The sequence below is a fragment of the Melanerpes formicivorus genome, unplaced genomic scaffold (assembly GCF_026170545.1).
Source record: "Melanerpes formicivorus ecotype bairdi unplaced genomic scaffold, bMelFor1.0.p_v2 SCAF_5, whole genome shotgun sequence".
Taxonomy (NCBI): Eukaryota; Metazoa; Chordata; class Aves; order Piciformes; family Picidae; genus Melanerpes; species Melanerpes formicivorus.
Genome location: NW_027142357.1, coordinates 4,506,132 through 4,530,705, shown reverse-complemented (window position 1 = coordinate 4,530,705; position 24,574 = coordinate 4,506,132). Strand labels below are relative to the sequence as shown.

At 44.9% G+C, this 24,574-nt stretch overlaps 1 protein-coding gene and 1 long non-coding RNA gene across 5 annotated transcripts in view; both read right to left on the bottom strand.

Annotated features, from left to right (window-relative positions):
- The window catches only part of GLS (glutaminase), a 73,949-nt gene extending 60,687 nt beyond the window's left edge, over positions 1 to 13,262 (bottom strand). For all 4 annotated transcript variants that reach the window (XM_068137921.1, XM_068137922.1, XM_068137923.1 and 1 more), the window contains exons 1-3: positions 12,896 to 13,262; positions 3,824 to 3,920; positions 3,257 to 3,378 (exon numbers count right to left, since the gene is read on the bottom strand). In XM_068137921.1, coding sequence (XP_067994022.1) covers positions 3,257 to 3,378; positions 3,824 to 3,920; positions 12,896 to 13,224 — 548 coding nt within the window. In that variant the 5' untranslated portion in view covers positions 13,225 to 13,262. The remainder of the gene's footprint in view (positions 1 to 3,256; positions 3,379 to 3,823; positions 3,921 to 12,895) is intronic.
- Positions 13,263 to 18,460: 5,198 nt separating this feature from the next.
- On the bottom strand, positions 18,461 to 22,564 carry LOC137440981 (uncharacterized). Its single transcript, XR_010987279.1, has 3 exons — positions 22,486 to 22,564; positions 20,900 to 21,137; positions 18,461 to 18,978 (listed from the first exon to the last, which is right to left on the bottom strand). It is a non-coding gene; the product is annotated as an uncharacterized lncRNA (long non-coding RNA).
- Between the last annotated feature and the right edge of the window lie 2,010 nt (positions 22,565 to 24,574).

Sequence of the window (24,574 nt, the reverse complement as noted above, 5' to 3'; positions counted from 1 at the left end):
AATCCTGTTTGGTTTTGTACCCAAGAGCCTCCAATTACATTTAAGGACATTAGCTACTTCTGCAAGAAGCTCTTGTTCTCAGACTTCTGCCAAGGTGTCTCAGCCTCAGCAGTGGAGCCATAGGAAAGGACCACAGCAAGGAACTTAAGTAAATTAATATGCTGATAAATAAAAATCTTTCTATAGTCAAATTTTACTACTACCAACTTAATCCTCATCTCCCACATACCTTAGCAGTGTTCAAGATAGGTACACTAAAAACCTCCAACCTCAATTTCTTCCATTTCTCCAAACTTTAATGATCTTACCCTAAAACATTGTATTTTGCCAAACGACAATCCAAGCATTTTCTCTCCAATTTGAAACTAAGCCTTTTCAAACTATAAAACTTCCCTGATAAGTGTGAGCTGGGAAGACTATGGTGCAAATCTTCTCTACATTAACTTTCAGTGACTTGTATGACCTCAAAGCAACAGGTTGGGGAGGTGAGGGAGGGTGATGAAGCTGAGTTTTTGATCTCTAGCATACAGCACTATTTTTCTTCATTTATCAACTTGTTACCTCCACCCATTCTTCTTTAAGTTCTGGCTTAGATTACTGATTATTGCTTCCCTTCACAAAGCTGATAACCTGCTAAAAACAGTCTCAGCTTCCATGGTCCTGAAAAACTGTTTGGCTATCAACTCCCTAGCTCCAAGGACACTCTTTTCCCCTGTTTAAAATGCTACAGTATAAGCGTCACAGAAAAGAATGTGAAACTTAGCCTCCAACTAGCAAGACTATGTCTGCAGAAGCATTCAACATATTTAGACATTTTAGGGGGAAAAAGTGACATTATTTTGACAAGTGGGGTATTAATATTATAACATAGCAGAAGCCCTCTGCATCTTCTGTCAAAAGCTTTCTAAGCACTCCAACAGGATAAAAACATTTATTAATAGCTAAGTTAAGCATATCTAAAAATGAAAGTTTTCCTGAGGATTTGCTAACTAGATTGAAAGAGCAGCTCAGCTGCTCGGCAGCAAATAGAGATCCAGCAACAGATTGTCAGGTTTAGGCTTAGAACAGAACATATCCAGATTGCTGCTTCCTACATGCACATCAGAGGAGATGTGACTAGCAAGACCATCCTTCTGAGGCAATAAAGATGGACAGACAGCACCTTGTGACAAAGACTACACCTACAAAGCCACTCTGAAAAGAGAACTGCGTTTAAACCTCAGTTTTAATTGCTCCTCAAGTAGCTCCCATCCCATTCAAGGGTACACCATTTCCAAAATAGCTCAATTCCAATTGCCTCAGGCCTTCCCACCACCCCCTCACAACAAAACACAGCTAGTTAAGAAATAGACCTTTTTGCACGTCTTCTAGTTTTGTTTGTAAGAAGCTTGCAAGTTAAAGGAAAAGCTAAATGGGGGATAGTACAATTCCTTACTATTATAAGGGGGTTTTCCCTACAAATTAGCTACAATTCCACAAAAACAGGTCTAAAATATAGGATAGATCAAAATGTGCACACCTCATGAAGAAGAATAGTGTGTATTATCCTCTATATCTCTTAACTTGCCTAAGTTTCATCTGATAGTAGTTAGACAGTACTAATACCTGATGATCCCTGGAGGTCCCTTCCAACCTCTAATGTACTGTGATACTTTATTTAGTACCATAGATAGAGTAGCACAAAACCAGGAAGCTAACAAGCATGCTGAGGTGCTTTCAGTAAGCAGGCTGCTCTCAGCAAGGAATCACTCATGCTGCAAAGACCAAGTGTTGTGTTATAGATGTCACACGAAGACCTAATTCAAGAAATTTGTCAAGCACTCTCTGAAGTGTGCACCAGTGAAGGCTTCAATTCAAGAAGCTCTGGAGAGGAAATATTAAAAGCTCAAGTTGCTCTGCCTTCCTGAATTTTTATTTAAGTGGACAGCACTGAAAAGCCAAAAATTCTTCACAACAAATCAATTTCAGTCAAATGTTTGGCACCACCAAAAAGGGGCTGAAAGTTCTGTTAGAAACAGACAATACATGCTTGAGTGAAGAGATTTTACAGGTTTCTTTCCTACTGAATTTGATTTATCTTGTCAAGCTTATGCTATCACTACTCCACGTGACTTATTCTTGATGCTTTATTTGAATTCAAATTCAACAGCGAATCACACCACTGGCTTCTACATTTAGGGAACTGAAACCTCAAAGCCCTCAGGTAAGTACAGTTCAGCAGCTACATTATTCTATTTCCCACCTTAAACACTTGGAGAAGAAACAATACAGGTCCCTTGTAGGAGTCTCTACACAGCAAATGCAGTGTGCTCAGGAGGAATAGGCAACTCACGTTGTAGGGGGAGGGGTGCTAATTTATTAAAAAGGTTAACTAACATCTGCTGCTGTGAGGGAAAATCTGCTGCATGAAAAAAAGTCACCTCTTTACCCTCTGGGTAGTCTTTCTGTTCAAAACTCTTCTTTCTGCACAGGAGGCAACCATGCAAGCTTTTTACAAATTATCATAGTAACGACTACTAACTCAATACAGAGTATCAAGTCCTAGAGACATGATGTAGAACACTGCTAATCTTGCCATTCAGAATCACAGAATCATTTCAGTTGGGAAAGATCTCCAAGATCATCAGGTCCATCAACTCAGCACTACCAAGTCCACCACATCCCTCAGCACCACATCCATGTTTTTGAACACTTCCAAGGACAGTGATTCCACCACTTCTCTGGGCAGCCTGGGAAGCACTTAGCCACTGAGATAGCCCAAACAGTGCTTATATTATTCAGCTAACTGACCAGGCTTCTCTTAACAAAAAAACATCCCTAAAACATGGCACAAATCTCTTCCAAAGCAGAGCCCACAGTCCTAACTGTTGTCATCTCTATGCTCCCCTAGAACATAATTTTTTTATATACTTGCTTCTGAATGAGCCATACACCTCCTTTGAACATCTCACTACACTAAAAGCAGTGAAAGAGAGGTTTTTGTTACTGCATGCTGCATCAGTTCATTTATTTGGCATCTGACCAAGAGTTCTAGTCTGGGGTCAGATACACAAGCAAACAACATTGATGCATTAAACCCTTGTGGAGATCAATTTGTCTGCTGCACAAAACAAGAGAACAAATTCATATGAAAACAGCATCAGTAGGAGGGTGCTTGACTCCCTTTTATATACCTCACCTCTTTCCTAGGACAGCAGTCACACACAGATAACATTCATTCAGAATTATACAATTAGGTTATTGACAGAAAGTTTACTTTTTAAAGAGGTCTTTGTCCAGCATAACGCCATCCGAAGTTGTCTGAAGGGTCAGTCTTAACATATCCATGCACTCTTTCAACCGGGGGTCAGATGTACGTAACCCTGTAGATTTGAGTGCCTATCACAACAGAACAGTAAAACAATAATTACTGACATGAAAGAAATACAAAAAAAAAGTGCTGTTACACTCAAGTTTTCATTTATCAAGATATGGGTCACCTGTCATTATCAACACAGAGACTTTTTGACACTGATTCTTTTGGCAAGGATTAACGGAATTTGAAATCCAGAGTGGTCCAACTACATTTTACGCAAGTGGAAATATCACCCAGCCCTCACACAGACACAGATGCTTTCAAGTACCCTCTTTTGCACAACAAAGGAATTAATAACAATACCAGAGCATTCATTCTCTTACTTAACTACAGAAATAGTGTTGGGGTAAAAACCCACAGTGACATTCCTTGCTGCAGTTAAGCACATGTAACTGAAATTCTTTGCTTTGTTATTTTTAATGGCAAAACCCCTTGCAGTAGTTAGCTTTCATACAGCAGTAAACTTACAGTTATGAATTTATGAACTGGTATTTTTTCTTGTCCTTCTGCAATGGTATAGAAAAGCAGATCTTCTAAGCTAGGAAGGAGACCTTGCTTCACTTTACTGGAAAAAAGAAAACAAAAAAAACACATATATAGATTAGTTTAGTGTCTATTTTTATTTATACCCATTTTTGCATCATTCATAAGGAAACATTTTCAATAACAAGGTAACTGCTGCCATGAATTTCTAAAACCACTGCTATCAGTGAATTCCAAGTCTGCTTAGGTAGGGGGAAAAATGGTAACATTTAAAGTAGTACACACATACTTTACAATAGCAAACGCTGACTGCAACACAGTCACGCATTTCACTGACGTATGTTTATTGCTGAGGATATATTTAGAAGGTTTTTGGAGCAGATTCAGCACACTTCCCTCTTCTTGATGCTACAGAGGATAGACATGTGACTTGAACAGAAGATAAAGTATTTATAAGACTCAGAAGACCCACAGGCCTCATAATAAAGCTGTAGAACAGAGGGACCCAATGGTTCCACAGGCAAGAGAAAGATACAATGAATGGATAATTTCTGCAAGATCAGCCCATTTTAGGGACTCCTAGGAGAAGTCCTAAAGTCCTTGTCCTTCCAGAAGCTTATATAAGCCACACTAGTCACAGTGAAAGCAAGCAAAGCTATCTGCTGCACAATACAGTAACCTGAACCAGCGCAGGCACCAGAAACAGCAACTCTCATTGTGCCTACTTGGCAAAGATCACGTGCAGTGCAGTTCATAGACCCACAGAATGGTTTGGGTTAGAAGGGACCTCCAAAGGTCATCTAGTTCAGTCCCCGTGAAATCAACAGGGACATCATCCACTAGATCAGGTTGCTCAGAGCCTTGTGAAGGCTCACTTTCAGTATCTCCAGGGATGGTGCCCCAACTCCACCCCTGGGCAACCTGTTCCAGTATTCTACCACCCTCATGGTGCAGAACTTGTTCCTAACATCCAGCCTCAATCTGCTCTTCTCTAATTTCAAAGTTTTGCCTATCATCCTATCACTGCAGGCCTTTGGAAACAGTCCCTCTGCAGCCTTCTTGTAGGCCCCTTCAGGTACTGGAAGGCCGCTATTAGGCCTCCTCAGAGCCGTCTCTTCTCCACCTGAAATGGTCACTATGATTATCAAAGTTAATCCACTGGCTCTCCAAGCATTCCATGCAGTAACTGTTTTACTCTCAGACACATTTCCTGCATGCCTGCAGTAAGCAAAATGTGAAGGAAACCTATCAGATTAAGCATCAAGATTCCTTCCAAGTCTGACAACTTGCCCTCAAAGCTTTTGGAAGTTCTCTGTAGGTTTAACCTCCAAGTTCTACCCTTTCCTGATATTCCAAAGCACCCTGCAGCAAGCAGAAGCACGTGTTTCCCCCTGGCAGTATGAGATCACAGCACACAGCTAGAACATAGACTTCCAGACTGCTAGGGCCAGCAAAAGACTCTGGATCAATGCCTTTTAGTCCCCTGAAGTGCTCAGAATTTTTTCCAGCCAAGTCAGTTTGGAGAAAGCCCATGTTCTGGTGTTCAACAAGTTAAAACCAAGAGAGTTCTCTGGTAAATGAAGCCATGAATAAAACGCAGAGTGGGCAGTCTTACTTAATTTTAGCCATCAATTTTAAAGCTCAGTCTAATAATATTGGTAATATTTTGTTACTATACTGTAATGTATACAAGTTATTGCCCCAAACTAGAATGTTTGGTAGCAACTGATTTGCATAGGTGCATGTACAAAAAGTAGGTCTAAATCCTAGCTGTGAAGAAGGTTTTCACAAGATGAGCAATTCTTTCAGTATCACTACTCAGGGTTATATCTACAAAAATAAAATGCAACGAAGCCCAGACCTTAGGTCGGCCAAACCAGTCTCACAGACTGACATTTAATCCTCCCTCCTTTCCCAATGCAAGCTTTACTCTAGCTCAACAACAGGTCAGACTTACAATTATGTTTTATAAAAACCTGATTATATATCCAAATATCCTTCTACATTTAAGACAGCATTCATGCTGTGCTTGCCTCCCTCCCTTCCTCTTAGCCAGCAGCGAAAAGCAGTAGTGTAAAAAAAAAAAAAAAATCAATCTCACTTCTCATTTTCCAATGTATTTAAAACACTGTACTTCCAAACTAAGAACAGAAGACAGCTTTGTAAGCCAACAGAACTTTCCTTGTCTTCCAGCCTGGATATTTTTTTTATTACTTCTTTTTCAGATGATGCTGGATGACTAATATACAGACAGGCTGGCAATTCAGCTGAGACAAACACTTGCAACTACCTCAAGCAAATTACTGCACACCCTTTTTTCTAAAGAAAAATCAAGTCTTCCATACAGCATGTTGTGCTTTCAAGTCTTCTGAGACCACTGTCCAATCAGGCCAACAGAAACAGAATCACCAACACCCCACTTAAAGCTTCATCCTGCATCTCCTTCTGCAGCTACATGCATTTTTAAAGGTCTTTCGATCCACACCCCTATGTTTTCCCTGTTTACACACAGAATTTAACTAAGCTCCCCAAAGGGTTGAGATTTGCTGTTTTACCAATCACATCCTGGGCTGCATCAAGAGAAGCATAGCCAGCAGGTTGAGGGAAGTGATTCTTCCCCTCTACTCTACTCTCGTGAGACCCCACCTGGACTACTGCATCCAGTTCTGGAGTCCCTGTTACAGGAAGGACCTGACTGTGCTGGAATATGTCCAAAGAAGGGTCACAAGGATAATCAGAGGGCTGGAGCACCTCTTTAATGAGGACAGACTGAGGGAGTTGAGGCTGTTCACTCTTGAGAAGAGAAGGCTCCAAGAGGGCCTTATTGTGACCTTCCAGTATCTGAAGAGGGCCTACAAGAAAGCTGGGGAGGGACTTTTTAGGGTGTCAGGTAGTGACAGGACTAAGGGGAATAGAACGAAACTAGAAATGGGTAGATTCAGATTGGATGTTAGGAAGAAGTTGTTCCCCATGAGGGTGGTGAGACATTGGAACAGGTTGCCCAGGGAGGTGGTGGAAGCCCCATCCCTGGATGTTTTTAAGGCCAGGCTGGACATGGCTCTGAGCAGCTTGATCTAGTGTGAGGTGTCCCTGGCCATGGCAGGGGGGTTGGAACTAGATGATCCTTGAGGTCCCTTCCAACCCTAACCATTCTATGATTCTAAGACTCATCACCGGATTGCAGGTCTACCAGAGGAAACTTCCATATTTCACTCCCAACAAAACAAGCCAGCAAACACACTGAGACTTTTTAATTGATAATCTATTTAATTACAAGTTTCAGAGTTACTACTCAGACTCTTACAGCTGTTCCAAATGTGGAATTTCTATCTGGAAGCATGTCATGGTTTGAGCTAGAACAAAACCAATTCTCCCTTCAGTGCAGTGACTTCTCATCTGGCTTCATTTCTTTCTCACCCCATCAGCCTATTTTCTTTGGCATGGCAGAGGGGTTTCATAGAGAGCCTCCGTCACTTGTCTAATGGCCAGCTCAACCGAATCCTTGACAGAGTACAAAAAAATCCCCCTTCAGATGCTTGACCAAGACTTTTATCTGCCTCTATCTATGAAAGAGATGTGCACCTTTCACAGCACAAATTCTCTCTTGACATTGCTTTCATATCTTTCACATCTACTGCTGTTCAGTGTTGCATCAGCCAGCCTAAGTGAACAGTGGGTCTGCACTGATGACCAAAGCAGAGAGGGTGGCATTCAATATATTTACAGAAAATGGCTCTTTGTCATATAGTCCATCTTTTGATGAAGTTTATCAGCTAAATAGCAGTAGAAAGGCTTGCTCTGCAGTTATCAGGTCAGTGATGTGAGTAACTGATGTTTGCTTAACCTAAAAGCCATGTTTTGGCACCGTGAGCACACTTAGCAAGATAGCACTGTTCAGCACATGGTAAAAAGCTGTTTTTCAAGTCAGGGCACTCGCAGTTTCCACAGTCAAATTAAAGTGGAAATTCCAGTTTATTCCATTTCATGAATAATGATTTTTGATACTTACTCCCCTCCTTCTTAAAAAAAATAAAATAATTAAGCACCAGACACTTACATAACCAGATTCCTTCAGCAGTTCTCTAACCTGTACACCAGAACCCTGGCAGACATCCACACTTTTTTTTTTTTTTTCATTTAAATATCAAGAAAAAAAGCAAGCAGGAATTCCAAGCACAAGGACTTTGTGCTCCATATAAATTCCTTCCTTCAGCTCTTCCTTTGGCATCAGAATGATGCATACAGCAGATTCCAGCAAGGGTTTCATTTTAACAAAAGCCAGCTTATCATTTCTACAATATCAAAGAGATTAAATTACAAACATAGTGAAATGCCCCGGTGGATATAAGTGGCAAATGCAGAACAGGATACACAGAACAACAAAAGCCATATAGATAAGATGTTATTAATCATCATTTCAGGCTCATTATTAACCATAAGACACCAGTCCTAAAAATATGAGGTCACAACTGACACATCCTCAGAGGCCTGTACTGGGACTACTACTGTTTAATGCCTTAATCAACAACATACTGGGATCAAGTGCACCCTCAGCAAGTTTGCAGATGACACCAAGCCGTCCTGCCCTAGGGACAGGATAACATCCAGAGACCTGGACAAGCTTGAGAAGTTGGCCTCTGTGCATCGCCAAGTGCAAAGTCCTGCACCAGGAAGGAGACAACCCTCAATATAAATACAGACTGGGGGATAATGTGATTGCGAGCAGCCCTTCAGAGGTCTTGGGGGTCCTGGCAAACAGGAGCCAATAACACGACCTCACAACCCAGAAGCCAACCATGTCCTGGGCTGCATCCAAAGCAACAGCAGCAGTAGGTCAAGGGAGGGGATTCTGCCACTCTGCTCTGGTGAGACCTCACCTAGAGTACTGTGTCCAGTTCTGAAGCCCCCAGCACAAGGACATGGGTGCAAGTCCAGAGAAGGCCAGAAAAATTACCTGATCACTGGAGCATCTCTGCTGTGAGGACAGGGATTGTTCAGCCTGGAGAAGAAAAGGCTACAGGGAGACCTTATTGTGGCCTTTCAGTAATTATTTCAGGGGCCTAATCAGAAAGATAGGGACAAACATTTTAGCAGGGCCTGTTGTGACAGGTGAGACACTGGCCTGGGTTGCACAGAGAGGTGGTAGATGCCCAATTCCCTCACATTCCAGGTCAGGTTGGATTGGGCTCTGAGCAACCTGCTCTGTTGAGGATACCCCTGCTCACTGAGGGGGAACGGGACTAAGTGATAGTTAAAGGTCTCTTCCAACCTGAAACATTCTACATTTCTATGAAAGCTGCAAGGGCTGCAACACACAATTGGTAGCTAGGCTATCTCAAACAGGCATCCTGAAGAAGTTGTCACCATACCTGGAGATCGGTTATCTGTAGTAAGAGATGCAAGCACCTGTCAAGTGTGGTGTTTCTGTCAACTGGCATAATTGGACACCAATCCCATTAATAGTGGTGGGTAACCATTTACCTGAGAGCATACCAAGACTCAGACAAAACTACATTACTTCTAAATTTAGATCTAAGCTGTCTCAGGTATGTTTTAGTAGATATCAAAGTGCTATGGCAAAACCAAGCACTGCTGGTTCAAAACCCCAGCCTCTAAGTTGTGAAAGGTCTATTGAAAATGTACTACTTAAAGTTTCTGGCGTCTGTGAGAATCGTAGCCACATCCAACAGGTCTAACAGCAAAGATGAACCACTGCCTGGTAGCCATACAGTTATCCATCTGGACTCTAGCCCAGGTGCAAAAGAAAAACTAATATTAAAAGGTCTTTGTATCTTAGAAATACTAAGATTAATTAGGTTTAATCCTACTACTATCCAGTGTACAATGTAAGAACAACGCACACATATTGAAAGTTGTTCACTTTTGCACAGTTCTATTGAAAGTTGAAGTAAACACTATTAAACATTACACAAGATTAGGATTTAGGCCTAGACTACGCTATCACGTTTTAATTATTTAGGCACAAATGTGGGATGTGATTGCATTTTAATCCCCAACCTTCAGTAATCAAAATAACTGGTCTATGATCACTCTCAGGGAAAGACCAAATTTTATTTTTTTTCCCCTAAAGTTTAAGCTCAGGTATTTTTATTTTCCAAAATATATTCAGTTTTAGGTGGATACAGAGAATGCAGGCTGCAAAGAAGGGATAAGGTGGTGACAGGAGATGTATGGAAGAGAACCTGGTTATGCAATGTGCTCCTAGTTATTTCATCAGCCACAGACCTCAGAACTTTTTCCCTCTATAAGGTATTAAACTGTTCTAAATCTCTCTACAGTCTCTGCACAAAACACTTTAGTTTTTCACTTGTAACTCTCTGTACCTGAGGACTGTGAGGCAAGCAAATAAGCAAGAAAACCTTAGCCTTTTGCCGCTGTACCTTATTCCTGTATCCCAGAACCTTACAACCAAATAGAGAAAAATAAATAATCCCCCAAAACAATCAGAAAGAAAGGCAAAAAGGACAATTATCTTCTCAGTTGAGTCCACAAACCATCTGCCAAACACAACTCTAACATTATATACTGCTGGATGACAAAGTGCTGGAATCAGCAGCTCAGGCAGATTGTACTGACTTAGCCCAGTTGTCAATTTAGTCCAGAAACCTGTCTTTGGAAGAACTTCACTTTTCCTCTGAACACTGCACTTTGTCTTAATACAGCCATGATTTCCATATGTAATGTATCACTTACTCATGCTCAAGGAAGACTTTCACCATTCTGCATTAAAAAAAAAAGTGAAGAATGAAAGTATGCAGCAGTCTGGTTAACGTACCACCAGGAATTCCTGCACAGCCTGAACTGAAAAGAAAATTTCCAGCTTCTTCCTTGTTCATAACTTATGTTTTATCTTCCTTGTTCATTTTGCAGTAAGGATCAAAGAACACGCCTCTGACTTTCAAGTACATTCTTCTGGCAAAAGCCAAAATCATCAGAAATGTCTAACTGGTTTGTGGCTGCAGATGTATTAGAAATCACATAGTTTACCTGCCTGTGCTACTGCAGGAAGCTGTTAAGAAAAGCTGTTTCAGAAAAATGCTACCTCTGTAAAGAGTATATTTTTTAAAGCCACCTTTTCAACATCCCCCAGACCCTCTTATGGGAGGCATACTGGGTTTTCCCAAGTGTTTCATGGTACTGTCTGTACTTCTCATTGAAAATGGAAGTACAACCTTTACAAACCAAGCCAACTTGAGCCAGAGGTGGATCATTTTTCAATTCTAAAGATTATGTATTGAGCTAATTCAGAGAGAAGACTTCATATGTTGATCAGCAGTACAATAACACACATCTGTGTAGTATGTTATAGATGGTTATATAACCTCATACATTTTCTAAGCAGTTTGACAGCAGAAATTACAAGAGTGCCTTTACAGAAGGTTAGACCCCACTGAAACAAAAGGCTTCAGCCAAGCTGAGCAGCTATGACATTTGGTGGGTAAAGAGGAGAATAAGATAACTTCCTTCCCCACTTGCCATGCCGAAGGAGTACAAGTTCATGCTAAAAAAAAAAACCCAACAACAACAAAAATGCCCCAACAAAACTAAAACCACAACGCAAAAAGCAGAACTATTAACAAGCTAAGGGCTGAAGCCTTCCTGACTGGCCCTGTGGAATCTTTTCCAGACCTTCCTCTTAGCATTAGGCTAGCAGAGGCTTTGCTTGGTGTTAAAACAAGGTACTCCATTCTTGGCCTTACTTCCTCTGTCTTCTGCCTTTCTCATCTAGTTAATAAGCATAGCAAAGCCTGGGAAAGTGGGTTGGGGTTTAATTATGCCACTGTATAAGCAGTGCAAAGAAGACACATGGGCTGCCTACAGGAAAGCCAAGGGGCACATTCCATATACACACAAAGGAGATGAGGCTCCAAGAGGTTTGCAGCACAACTGTTGAACGTTGAATGCTATCAGAGGTTCCAAGTTGCCCGCACTCGCAACAAGCAACAGGCAAACTGTCGTGAGGGGCGGGGAAGGAAATGAACAAAAGGTTTTCAAAAACTGAATAATGCTGAGGACTAGAAGAGCACAGCTTTAAGGAGAACCATCAATCCATTTACCTCACCATTACACTCTACTCCCCATATTCAGCACTGGCCATTACCTGGGACACAGAGTGAAGCTCATATACCTGTCCCTGATCTTCTTTTAAAAGAGTATTTCAGGTTCTGAGTGAAGGAACATTAACTTCATAACCACATACAGTCCTATCATTCTATTACCTGCATGCACCTTTGCATTTATGGGAAATCAGGACCTCTTGGGACAGGGACATGTTCTGCAGCACCTATCAACACCTGCACACACCACTGACGGGTGATAATATCTATCCTTAACTGCACTAGACATAGGCGTGGAGATGATAGCGCTGCAAAACTTCCAACAGAACTACTCATCACGTATATTGCCTTTAATAATTAATGCGAAATGACACAGCTTTCACGGTCTTTATAAAAAAAATCTTTGATGCAAGCAGCAGCGCTAGGACAAAAAATCTACAGCGGACTACTACGATATGCTCTTCTCAGCGAGCCAGCACACGAGCACCACTCCCCCCCGACATATCTCCAGTTAAGTGGAAGCTCAGGGCGCGGACAGGACCACAAGCAGCAGTGAGGGCAGCCCCGCGAAGCCCACACGGAGCTTGGGGAGCCCACGTCACACGTCTGCGCTTCCTTCCCCCTCCCAGCCCGCGCTCCACGACCCGCCGGACCACACCAGGGCGCCGGGCGGGTGGCCCAAGCACGCACCCAGAGAAAAGCGGCAGCCGGGCCTGCTCCGACAGACCCCAGCCCACAGAGCTAGGAGCCTTGGGGCCCGCGGGAGAGGCGGCGATGCCTGGGCACAGCGGCGGCCCGACCCTCGCACCTGCCGAGGCAGCGGCCCGCCGCTTCCCGAGCCCCGCCCGGGGTGGCATGGCCCGTCCCCCTTCCGCAGGCACCACGCGTGTGAGGGGAAGGCGGCGCTCAGATGGCGCCTCCGCATCCCCCGCCGCCCGGCCCGGCCCGGCCCAGCCCCACCACTCCGCTTCAGACTCACTTCTCCCCGCCGCCGGTTCCGACCAGCTCCTTGCCGCCGCCGTGGTTATTGTTGTGGCCGCTATCCGCGGGGGGCTCTCCAGCGGTCGGCGACGGCGCCCCCTTCCCCGGTTCCTCCAAGGCTCCCTCCGAGCGAGTGCACAAACCTCGCGCCGAAGGCGGTGGCGTCGCCAAACCCGGGCCGCGTCGAGAAGCGGGCGGGCTCGCGCCGAAGGCTGCCAGCGGGGGCGGCAGGCGCCTGGAACCGGCGGCGGGAGCCGTCCCGCCGGCCCCAGGTGGGCCGAGCAGCAGCAGCTCCCGCAGCAGCGCCGAGCGCCACAGCCGCATCATGCTGCGCCACTTCCCTCCGCCGACTGCCCCAACGCGGCGGCCTGCGGCGCCGCTCGCGTCCCGCCGCGCCCGCCCCACCCGCTCACCCCATTGGCGGCTCGCACTTAACTGTCAGAGAAGAGGTATGCTCATTGGCCAACAGGGACGTCACTCCCACTGGGCCACGCCTCCACACCCTCGCTCGCCGGTTGCGGGACTGACTGAGCCGCCCGCGGGGCCGCCAGGGTCTGGGCGCGCGCGGCCGGCGGGGCTGGAGCAGCGCCCCCCAGCGGGCGGACTCGCCGTAGGGGCCGGGCGGCGGCTGGTAGCGGGGCCGGGGCCACGGCCACCGTCGCTACCGAGGGCACCCCGCCCTTCCCGCCGACTCCATTTTCTGAGGCTTTAGAGAAAGGGAAAGTTTGAGTAACCGCCGCGCCCGCGCCGGCAGCACGGGAGGGCCCGGGCCATGGCCAGTGGCGGCGGTGGGGAAGGGATGCAGGGTGAGGCCGGCACCTATGGGGTGGAAACGGGGGCGCCTGCGGCTCTCCCCGGGCCTCGGGGCGTGTAGAGGGGTCAGAAACAGGCAGGTCTGCAGCGGTGTCTGGTTGACGTTGCCATGGAGACAGACGATTTCTAAACATTTTCTGGTTTTAACTATCGAGTTCCACACCTCCACCGGCATAGGGAGAGCGGGCGGTCACTGGTGCGAGCAGGATTGTCCCACCCTGGAGCCACGCTGGGCGGCACGGTGGTGTCCCCATCCCTGAATCACAGACTCACAGAAACATTCAGGTTGGAAAAGACCCTCAGGATCATCAAGTCCAACTGATAACACTACTCTACAAAAGTTCACCCCTAAACCATATCCCCGAGCATCACATCCAAATGACCTTTAAATACATCCAAGGCTGGTGACTCAACCACCCCCCTGGGCAGCACATTCCAATGCCAACTACTCTTGCTGTGAAAAAATTTTACCTAATGTCCAGTCTAAACCTACCCAGTTGCAGCTTGAGGCCATTCCCTCTCGTTCTATCACTAATTACCTGTGAGAAGTGGGAGAGGGCTGGAAAGATGGGAGCGTGTTAGAAATGCCCTCAGCAGGTTCCCAAAACCTTTTGGCTAAATGCTACTGCTCATGCCCAAGTCTACTGATGGCTTTCCATCATAGGATCACAGGATGTTAGGGGTTGGAAGGGACCTGGGGTGCTAAAGGTGAGCCAGCAGTGTGCTCAGGTGGCCAAGAAGGCTAACAGCATGCTGGGTGGGATCAAAAATGGTGTGACCAGCAGGAGTAGGGAAGTGATTGTCTCCCTGTACTCAGCACTGATGTGGTCACACCTCAAATACTGGACTCAGTTTTGAGCCCCTCACTCCAATAAGGACATTGAGATGTAGGAGCAGATCCAGAGAAGGGCAGCAAAGCTGGGGAAGAGTCTAAAGAGCAAGTCCTGGGAGTAATGGCTGAGGGAACTGGGATTGTTTAGTTTGGGGAAGAGGAGGCTGAGAGGAGACCTCATTGCTCTCTACAACTCCCTGAAAGGAGGTTGGAGTGAGGTGGGGGTTGATCTCTTTTCCCTAGTATCAGGTAACAGAACAAGATGAAATGGTCACAAAGTGTGCTAGGAGAGTTTTAGGTTGGATATTAGGAAAAATTTCTTTCCTGGAAGAGTGGTCAAGTATTGGAACAGGCTGCCCAGGGAGGTGGTGAAGTCTCCATCCCTGGAGTTGTTAAAAAAAAACCAACATGTGGACATGCCACTTCAGAATGTGTTTTAATGGGCATGGTGTGGGAATTGATGATCTTAGAAGTCTTTTCCAACCAAAATAATTCTATGATTCTATCAAAGTTCAACTGGGGAGCCCATTCCCAAAGCTTCCTGTGAGGAGCCCAGCCATAAAACTTCAACCAAAGAAAAAAAACAACCACAACGAAACAGATGAGGAGTGAACCACCTGGACACCTAGATGAATAGGGTGGAGTTGTTGCTCTAGATGTTCACATCATCAAAAGTTAAATCAGAGCATGAAAATTTTGTTCTTGCTCATCCACAGTTCCCAGCTGGGGAACTACTAACCCATAGTAATGTAATGCCAAGGTCAAACTGGGAAAATAACCGTAGGGCTTCAGCACGAGGTGTAAATGTCACTTCTTACATGTGCCTTAATCTTCTGTCACAGCATCCCAATGTGCTGCTTGCCACTACACAGTATCTTGGAGGCCACGGATTTTGCAGTTTCTTGATGAAACCCTTTTCTCACACAGAATTGTGGAATTATTCTGGATGGAGGAGGCTTTTAAGACATTGAGTCCAACCATTATCCCAACACTGTTAAGTCCACTATGAAATGATGCCTCTAAGCACCATATCTACATGGGTTTTAAATTCCTCTAGAGCTGGTGACTCTACCACCTCCCTGAGCAGCCTGATCCAGAACTTGATAACCCTTTTACTGAAGACATTTTTCCTAATATACAATCTCCCTTGGTGCAACCTGAGGCTATTTCCTCTTGTCCTGTAACTTGTTATATGTGAAAAGAGACCAATACCCATCTGGTTACAACCTCCTTTCAGGGAATTGTAGAGAATGAGAAGTTCTCCCCTCAGCCTCCTCTTCTCCAGGCTGAACAACCCCATCTCCCTCAGCTGCTCCTCACAAGACCTGTGCTCCAGATCCTTCACCAGCTTCCTTGCCCTTCTCTGGACATGCTCCAGCACCTCAATGTCATCTTTGTAGTGAGGAGCCCAGAACTGAACCTAGTATTCAAGGTGTAGCCTCACCAGTGCTGAATACAGGGGAATGATCTCTTCCCTGGTCCCACTGGCCACAAGCCAGCAATAACCAATTGCTAAACTGGTCCTAGATGACTGCAAATCTAAGTTAGTAAATGGTGTCCATTGTGGGTAGCAGGAGAAGAGAGACACAGTGAACTGCTCTTAAAGACTCATGCCAAACACAGAGAGGGCTTTGTTACCTGTTGCTTATGTGCTCCAACTTGAGCTGACAGATATTCAGAGTAGCCTTTGCTTGTATTTACACTGCAGTGCAAATGCCAACTGGAGCTCCCTGTGCTAATAAATTGTCACAGCAGCCATGAGGGGGTTTTGAAGCAGATTTAAAGATATTTGACAATCTGTGCCTACAAAATGAGCCTCAACTCATGGTTTTTCCTTCCCCCTGAAGTAGGAAACCGGCAATACCAGCGTGGGATGTGTAATCCTGTGCTGCAGCTACTTCACATACAAAAATGCAAAGAACCTGCATACTTTACATTGAAAAATGCAAAGTACCTGTGTTTCTGATGTGATTTTTACATTCCTGATCATATTTCCTGGAAGTAATTCTGGATTGCCACGTGATAAGGCTTTTTGGCAAGACTCTGCACGTCTTTGTCAGGGGCATGGGCAGTGGGATTGAGGCACCCTCAGCAGGTTTGCAGACGATACCAAGCAGTGTGGCCTGGCTGACAAGCTGGAGGGAAAGGATGGCATTCAAAGGGACTTGGACAGACTTGAGAGGTGGGCACAACCCAACTTCATGAGGTTCAGCAAGGCCAGGTGCAAGGTCCTGTACCTGGGTTGGTGCAATCCCAAGCACAAATATAGGCTGGGTGAGTAGTGGCTTGAGAGCAGTCTCAAGGAGAAGGACTTGGGGGTGTCAGCTGATGCAAAACTCAACGTGAGCCAGCAATGGGCAAGGGCAGCCCAGAAGGCAGCCATGTCCTCGGCTGCATCAAAAGAAATGTGACCAGCAGGACCAGGGAGGTAATTCTGCCCTCGTGCTGTACTCTTGTGAGCCCCCACCTGCAGTACTGCTTCCAGTGCTGGGGCCCACAGCTAGGGACATGGAGCTGCTGGAGTGGGTCCAGAGTAGGCCACAAAAATGAGTGGAGTCTGGAGCACCTCAGCTACAAGGACAGGCTGAGGGAGCTGGGGCTGTTGAGTCTGGAGAAGAGAAGGCTCTGGGGAGACCTTAGAACAGCCTTCCAGTACCTGAAGGGGGCTTAGAAGAAAGCCAGGAAGGGATTTTTTTACAAGGGCTTGTTGTGATAAGAAGAGAAGGAATGGATTGAAGCTTGAGCAGGGCAGATTTAGACTGGAGATTAGGAGGAAATTTTTACAGTGAGGAACAGGTTGCCCAGGAAGGTTGTGGATGCTCCCTCCCTGAAAGTGTTCAAGGACAGGTTGGATGAGGCCTTGAGGAAGCTGGTCTAGTGGAAGGTGTCCCTGTCCATGACAGTGGACTTGGAAGTAGATGATCTTTAATGTCCCTTCCAACCCAAACCATTCTATGAATCTCTGAAGAACTGCCTCTTTTACCCTGCCATTCAATGGTAGTTTTCATTTTTCAAACTCTGTTACATAAAATAAAGGCATAAGCCTCTCAGCACCTTTTCCATTCTCTCTACTTGCTGTAAGCCCAGAGACAGCCATTGCTCTTCCAGTCCATGTGTTGGGTCACTCCTTGAATGCCCTCTTCTGCAGATGCAAGATTCTCTACTGATTATAAGTGCCAAGGTGGTATTTTTTGTGGAACAGCTGTGCTTTTTCACAAGCCAAAAGACCTGGTTCAAAAACATATCTAATTCATCTCATAGACCATTGAGGGGGAAGACGAGGGACGATGCCAGATGTAATGACCTGGATCTTTCAGTGCTGTTGTTTCTGTTCAGAAATAAGGTTGTGGGAAGGGAAGAAAAAAAAAATCCCTACACTAGCAAAAAATATTTGCCTTTCATAACAGTACCCTGGGTTACACATTCTTGACCCTGTGTGAACTCTTTTATTTTACTCATTTCCTTTTCTCTCTTTCATTTTGCTTCAGATGCTGTTGCCTTATTCCTTTATGTAACCTGTTAATATCTCCTTCACATTAGTAATCTCCCAATAGGAGTATTCCTCAATAAAGCTTTTATTAAAACTCTCTTGGAGAAATTAATTCTCAGCTTCCCTCCCTGGAATTTCCCTTTTCTACATTTTTATGTCCACAAGGCAGATCATTGCTCTGAGCGTGGACCTACAAACACCCAGCTCAGGAACAATGTGAAATGATAAATATAGCTTCAGATTCACAAAGTTCAAGGGCAATAGTGACTCATCCCCTATTCTGAGAATTTTTACAGCATATTTCAGGCCATCACTCCTTGTTCCTGCTATGACTAAGCCTGAGAAGTTTCACCCAGTGATTCTTTCTGAAAGACGCAGGTACACTAGGGAGTCCTAATTTAGGGATAGACGTTTTGTTGCTTTGTTTTTTACTACTCTTGAAATAAGCCTTTAAAAAAAGGTAGTAAAGATGAGACCAGAAATACACCCAGAACCTGTTAAACACGTTGTGGGTTTTGTTTGGATCCAGGTGTTTAATATGTTCATCCATGACACAGCAGAATCAAGGGCACCTTCAGCAAATTCACAGATGAGTGGTGCAGCTGACATGCCTGAGGGATGGGATGTCATCCAGAGAGATCTGCACAAGCTCAAGAAGTGGGCTTGTGTGAACTTCATGAGGTTCAACAAGCCCAAGTTCAAGGTTCTGCACCTGGGTCAGGGCATTTCCTGATATTGATACAAGCTGGTGGGTGATGACATTGAGAGCAGCCCTGCAGAGAAGGACTTGGGGATACTGGTGGATGAATGTGCACACACAACCCAGATGCCAACCATGTCCTGGGCTGCATCCAAATCAGCGTGGGCAGCAGGTTGAAGGAGGTGATTGTGCCACTCTGCTCTGGTGAGTCATCACTTCCAGTAATGTGTTTAACTCTGGAGCCCCCTGCACAAGGACACATAACTGTTAGAGCAGGTGCAGAGGAGGCCATGAAAATGATCCAAGGGATGGAGCACCTCTGCTATGAGGACAGGCTGAGGGAGTTGGGCGTGTTCAGCCTGGAGAAGAGAAGGCTCCAGAAGCACTTTACTGTGACCTTTCAATACATAAAGGGATCTACCAGAATGATGGAGACAGACATTTCAGCAGGGACTGTTGTGACAAGACAAGGGATGATACTTTGAAACTAAAATACTAGATACAAGGAAGGATGTTTTTAGAATGAGGGCAGTGAAACACTAGCCCAGGTTGCCCAGAGAGGTAGTGGAAGCCTCATCCCAGGTCAGGTTGGATGAGGCTTTGAGCAACTTGCCCCAGCTGAAGACGTCCCTCCTTGCTGGGGAGATGTTGGATGAAATGACATTTTAATGTCCCTTCCAACCCAAACCAATCTATGATTCTCTGATAAGACAGGCTTTTCCATACCTCAGCAAGACCCCCTTTAGCCTTTCCTCTTGCACAGAGCGGCATTACTCATCTCTTTGGAGAAGGCAGCCCATCTGCCCTGCTGTGCTGTTTCACACAGTACCCCAAGAGAAAGACAAAAATCACAAAACTGTGTTTCCAGCACAGCGCAAAGAGACTCAAAACCAAAACTCCCCTTAGCTTCTGAGCCGGTTACACAACTGGCAGCCACCATAAGGCAAAGGTTCTCCTCTTTTAATTTCCACAAATTTCAAATAAAGTGGGTTTTCCATAAAAGAAAAGAAAAGTGGAAAGAAGAGAGTCTTGAAAATAAAGGTTGTTTTTTAAGTATTTCCCTTAAGCTGTATTGCAGCAAGTGGTTCCCAGCATATCCCTCTAAAAATAATCCACGTTTCATGGGTTTTTCTTTCCAAAAGGGGCATAGCAGTGTTAATCGTCTAGGAGAGAGGGCTGTGAAAGGCAGGTGGGAAGAGGTCTTCCCAGTTCAAGCACATCAACTGATAACAGCTTTCAGGAAGGTTAAATCCTCCCATCAGATCGGCAGGGCAGATCTCAGATAAGCAGCAGAAATTAAGGATTATCTTGACTACGCCATGAACTGTTTACTTTGCTATTTTAAATGGTTATGTTGGCTCCATTTCATTTGTTGCTGGGTAATGCTTTCCAAAAGAGAACCAAGGAGCAGACACTGCAATTTTGACTCAAGTGTTCTGACCAATTCAAACAGCAGTCCCTAAAAAATACATTTTTTTTTTCCTTTCTGAGGCTCACTTGCTGCACCTTTGGGTGACATTTTGATGCTGATTCAAACAAAAGGTGCTCAGTCACAGCACAGATTTCCTGTTGGATTGTACAGAGGATACAGACCTGCTCCACTGAGCACAGCAGCAGTAAATAAAGTTACTATCTAACCTAAGAAAATGAAAGGTAAAATGGTTTAGGCATGATATTCTGTATCCTCAGCAATGATATTGACAGTGAGATTGAGTGCACTCTCAGCAAATTTGCAGATGATACCAAGATAAATGGTGCAGTTGTTAAGATTGAAGGATGGGATGGCATCCAGAGGGACCTGGACAGGCTGGAGAGGTGGGCTGAGGAGAATCCCATGAGGTTCAATAATGCAAAGTGCAAGGTCTTGCACATAGGTCAGGGCAACCCTCAGTATCAATACAGTCTGGGGCATGATGAGATTGAGAGCAGCTCTGCAGGAAAGGACTTGAGGGTGCTGCTGGATGAAAAGCTAGACACGAGCCAACAGTGTGCATTTGCAGCCCAGAAGGCCAATGGCATCCTGGGCTGCATCAAAAGCAGCATGGCCAGCAGGTTGACAGAGGTGATTCTGCCACTCTCTTCTGGTGAGACTTTACTGGGGAAGATTTGCCTTTGTTCAAATGGTTTGAAATGAGAGAACAGCAGATTTAGACTGGAATTTCTTTACCGTGCGGGTGGTGGAACACTGCAACAGGTTGCCCAGGGAGGTGGTTGAGGCCCCATCCTTGGAGATCTTCAAGGTCACGCTTGACAACACTCTGAGCAACCTGACCTAGTGGATGATGTCCTTGCTGACTGCAAAGGAGGTTGGACTAGATGACCTTTGGAGGGCACTTTCAACCCAAACCATTCTATGATAGCTCCAAAATCCAACCAGAAGGAACATATTCAGAGGAATAATTCACCTGGAAGGTAATAGTTGAGGGAGTGTCTTCAAATGGTAAGGAACAGCAACAATTCAAAATAATCATCCCTATATAGTGCATCAGTGAGACTATAGATAATTTCTCATCATATTAATTCCAGAGAAATAAGGTCAATGAGGAATTAATTCAAATGAAAGCAACAAGAATATTTGGGGGTTTTGTTGAGACCAACGTAAAAAGAGACTAGGAGTGCCTGAGACATTCCTAGCATAACTGAGAGCCAATATGAGATGTTTTCTAGCGTATATGGCAGAGCAAGCATGCAATAGAAGTAGGTTTAGTGAGGGTGATCTGTGAAGACAGGCACATTTTTTCCCCATTACTCTCTTTGTTAACTCATTTCCTTTCGTCTTCACCAGTGAGACGCAACCATTGTTCCCCATGCACATTGTCAGTTATAGGACTTTTCTGATGCAAAATTCTTTACATGTCAGAACATTCACCATCAGCTTACCTACCAGAGAAGCATCCTGTGCTGCATCCAGCACACTGCTGCTCATGATTTGTACTATAATATGCTTAAGTCATAGTTAACAAATCCCATAAATTCCACCCACAATCATATTTGATTCTTAATTCTGATGACACCTGCCCAAATGCAATCCAGCTCTTAATAGTACAGCAGCCTAGTGTGTGGGAGAAAGCTTGGATCTTCTGTGCCTGTTCCCTGTCCTCAAATACTAACCTTGGTAACCTTGTTCTAGCAAATAGAAACAAGCAATAATGTTATCTGGCTGCTCCATCATACCCCAGATGTCTGTGCTGGTCGTGCCTGAGAGCACCTAGGAGCTCAGGGGGGTCTGTGAATTCATGTCTAGCTGCTTCTGAGAACATAAAATTGTTGCCTGCACTTAAGTAAAGGTCAGAGCACTTAGGCTGACCACAAACTGGATCATTACCATCTGTGTGTGCCCTTTCCTCCCCCCCCCAACCCTAAAGTGATGGAGATGACAGCCATGACTCATCCCAAGCTGGTTGCTTTCAGGTCTGAATTCCAGCACTTGGAGAGATGCAATCTTTCAAGCAAAGACACACTAGAGAATCTCATCTAATGGTCCCATGTAGGGAAAATCTTATTTCACACATCTGGACTTGCCCTTTCACAAACTGAGGTTGAAATTCCTCATAATCACATAGACACTGAAGCTTGCAAGAACACACAGACCTAGAGGAAAAGCCTTTCCACCCATCCTGGAGAGGGGGAAAAGAAAAAGCAACAAAAAGCAAAGCAAAACAAAACCAAGGTAAAAATCAAGCAAGCAAAACAAGCAGTAATGGAAACTTTCTCATCACAAGTAGCGATCCAAACAGGTTAAAAGTCTCCAACCTCTAGAAGGCTCCTCTGGAATACGCAGAAACCACTCTGATGAAGTGCAGCAAGGAAAAACAGTAACCCGAACAAAAACCCAGGCACTTCTGAAATGGCAAACTAATGAGCAAAGCCACAAGGTTCTTTCTGCCCTGATATTTTTGGCATGTTCTCATTTCCGCTGCTGCACAGAGGGAAGAGGAACAGATGTCTCAGGTGACTTAGGGCTCAGCCATCCTTTGCAGCCACCATGGGTTTCTTGCAGGTTGCAAGACTCTTATGTCTCTTGTTGACTCAGAAACAAACAGTCCCATAAAGACTAACGGGAAAATACCTGATGTTTTTTAACTCTTGAAGGATGTAACTTTGAAGGAAGAAGGCAAGGAAGCACAGCAAAGCAGATTTGCTTGGTACCAGTGGGGGTGCCAACAGGTTGCTGGTGGCTGCAGTTATGCTACCAGAGGCACACAATGTACCCTCAGCACTCCAAGGGTATTTACTCTTTAGACAAAGGCTTTTTAACGGTTCCACAGCAATAGGCCAGGGGCACTGAAGATCTGCAACGCTGAATTCAGAGATGTAAAAACAAAATGGAGAAATTAAGGCCAGACTGGATGAGGCCTTGAGCAGATGAGTCTAGTTGCGAGGTGTTCCCACCCATTGCAAGGGGGATGGAGTAGATGATCTCTGAGGTCCCTTCCAACCTGAGCCATGCTATTATTCTATGAATCATGGTTTTAAAATAGTGCTTAAATGTTTCCATGTTCAGCCTGACTTCCGAGAAGACAAATATTCAAAATTCTTGAGAGGTATTTTTGGTGCTTTTGGAATGTTTGTGCAAGCACAAGATTTGTGTTTCCTTCATTAACTGTTGTCACAGCATGTCTTCCCAACACCTTGGACATTAGGAAGCAGCTCATTACCATGAGAGTAGTGAACAGTGGAACAGGTTGCCCAGGGAGGTAGTTGAGGCCTTGTTCCTGGAGATATTCAAGGTCAGACTCAACAGGGCTCTGAGCAACCTGATCTAGTGGAGGATGTCCCTGCTGATTGCAGGGAGTTTGGACTAAATGACCATTAAAGGTCCCTTCCAACCCAACGAATTCTATGATCCTATGTAACTGCTCCACAATGCTCCATCTTTTCAGACAGGGCTTGAAACAGCTCTCACTGAAGTGAGGAAATGATGGAAAAAAACACAAAAGAACAGAATCTCTACTTTTAAAGTAGTATTCTTAGCCCTCAGCATAGTTTCCATAGCAGTATTAGACCAAATTATGTGGGCTCATGCCTTATCTGACTGGGTTGTACTGCTGAAATTCTGACTGTTTCTAACATGACTGATCTCTGGTGGCAAAGTCACTTGATCCCACGCACATGCCGTGGCTTGTCACCCCCTCAGTTCTTATGAGGCAACTTTTGAACTGGGACATACTGTAAACTGCACCAATGAAACAGCCTGGGTTAAAAATTGACGAGTGATAATTCTCCTCTCTGAGAAGGAGGAATTTCACATAATAAATGTGCAAAAGGTGTCTTGAGGAGCTTTGAATTACATGTGCCATGGGATGACTCAAAGGAAGAGCAGTAGTCAAGAAATGTTGATCATTTAGTTTCTCTCTCTCTCTGTACTTGGCCTTGTACCACAGGAAAGGGGTGTTGTCAGACAGCAAGCTCCACAGCCTTCCCGTCACAGGCCATTTTTAAACCATGAGCAAGTGCTTGGGTGTTTAGAATACTTAAATTTCCTTTGGTACCTCAATCAGTGAGCAGAGCTTCAGACAAATAACAAATTGTGAAGTCTAACCATTGTGTATCCTAACCTATCCTGTCTGGATAACAATCATATTGAGTGGCTGAGGGAGCTGGGATCATTTAGTCTGGAGAAGAGGAGGCTCAGGTGAGACCTCATTGCTCTCTACAGCTCCCCAAAAGGATCTTGTAGTGGAGTGGCGGTTAGTGTCTTCTCTCAAGTAAACCAGTGACAAGAGGAAATGGTTTCAAATTGCACCAGGGGAGGTTCAGGTTGGATACTAGGAAAAATTTCTTTCCTGCAAGAGTGGTCAGACATTGGAACAGGCTGCCCAGAGAGCTGGTGGAGTCACCA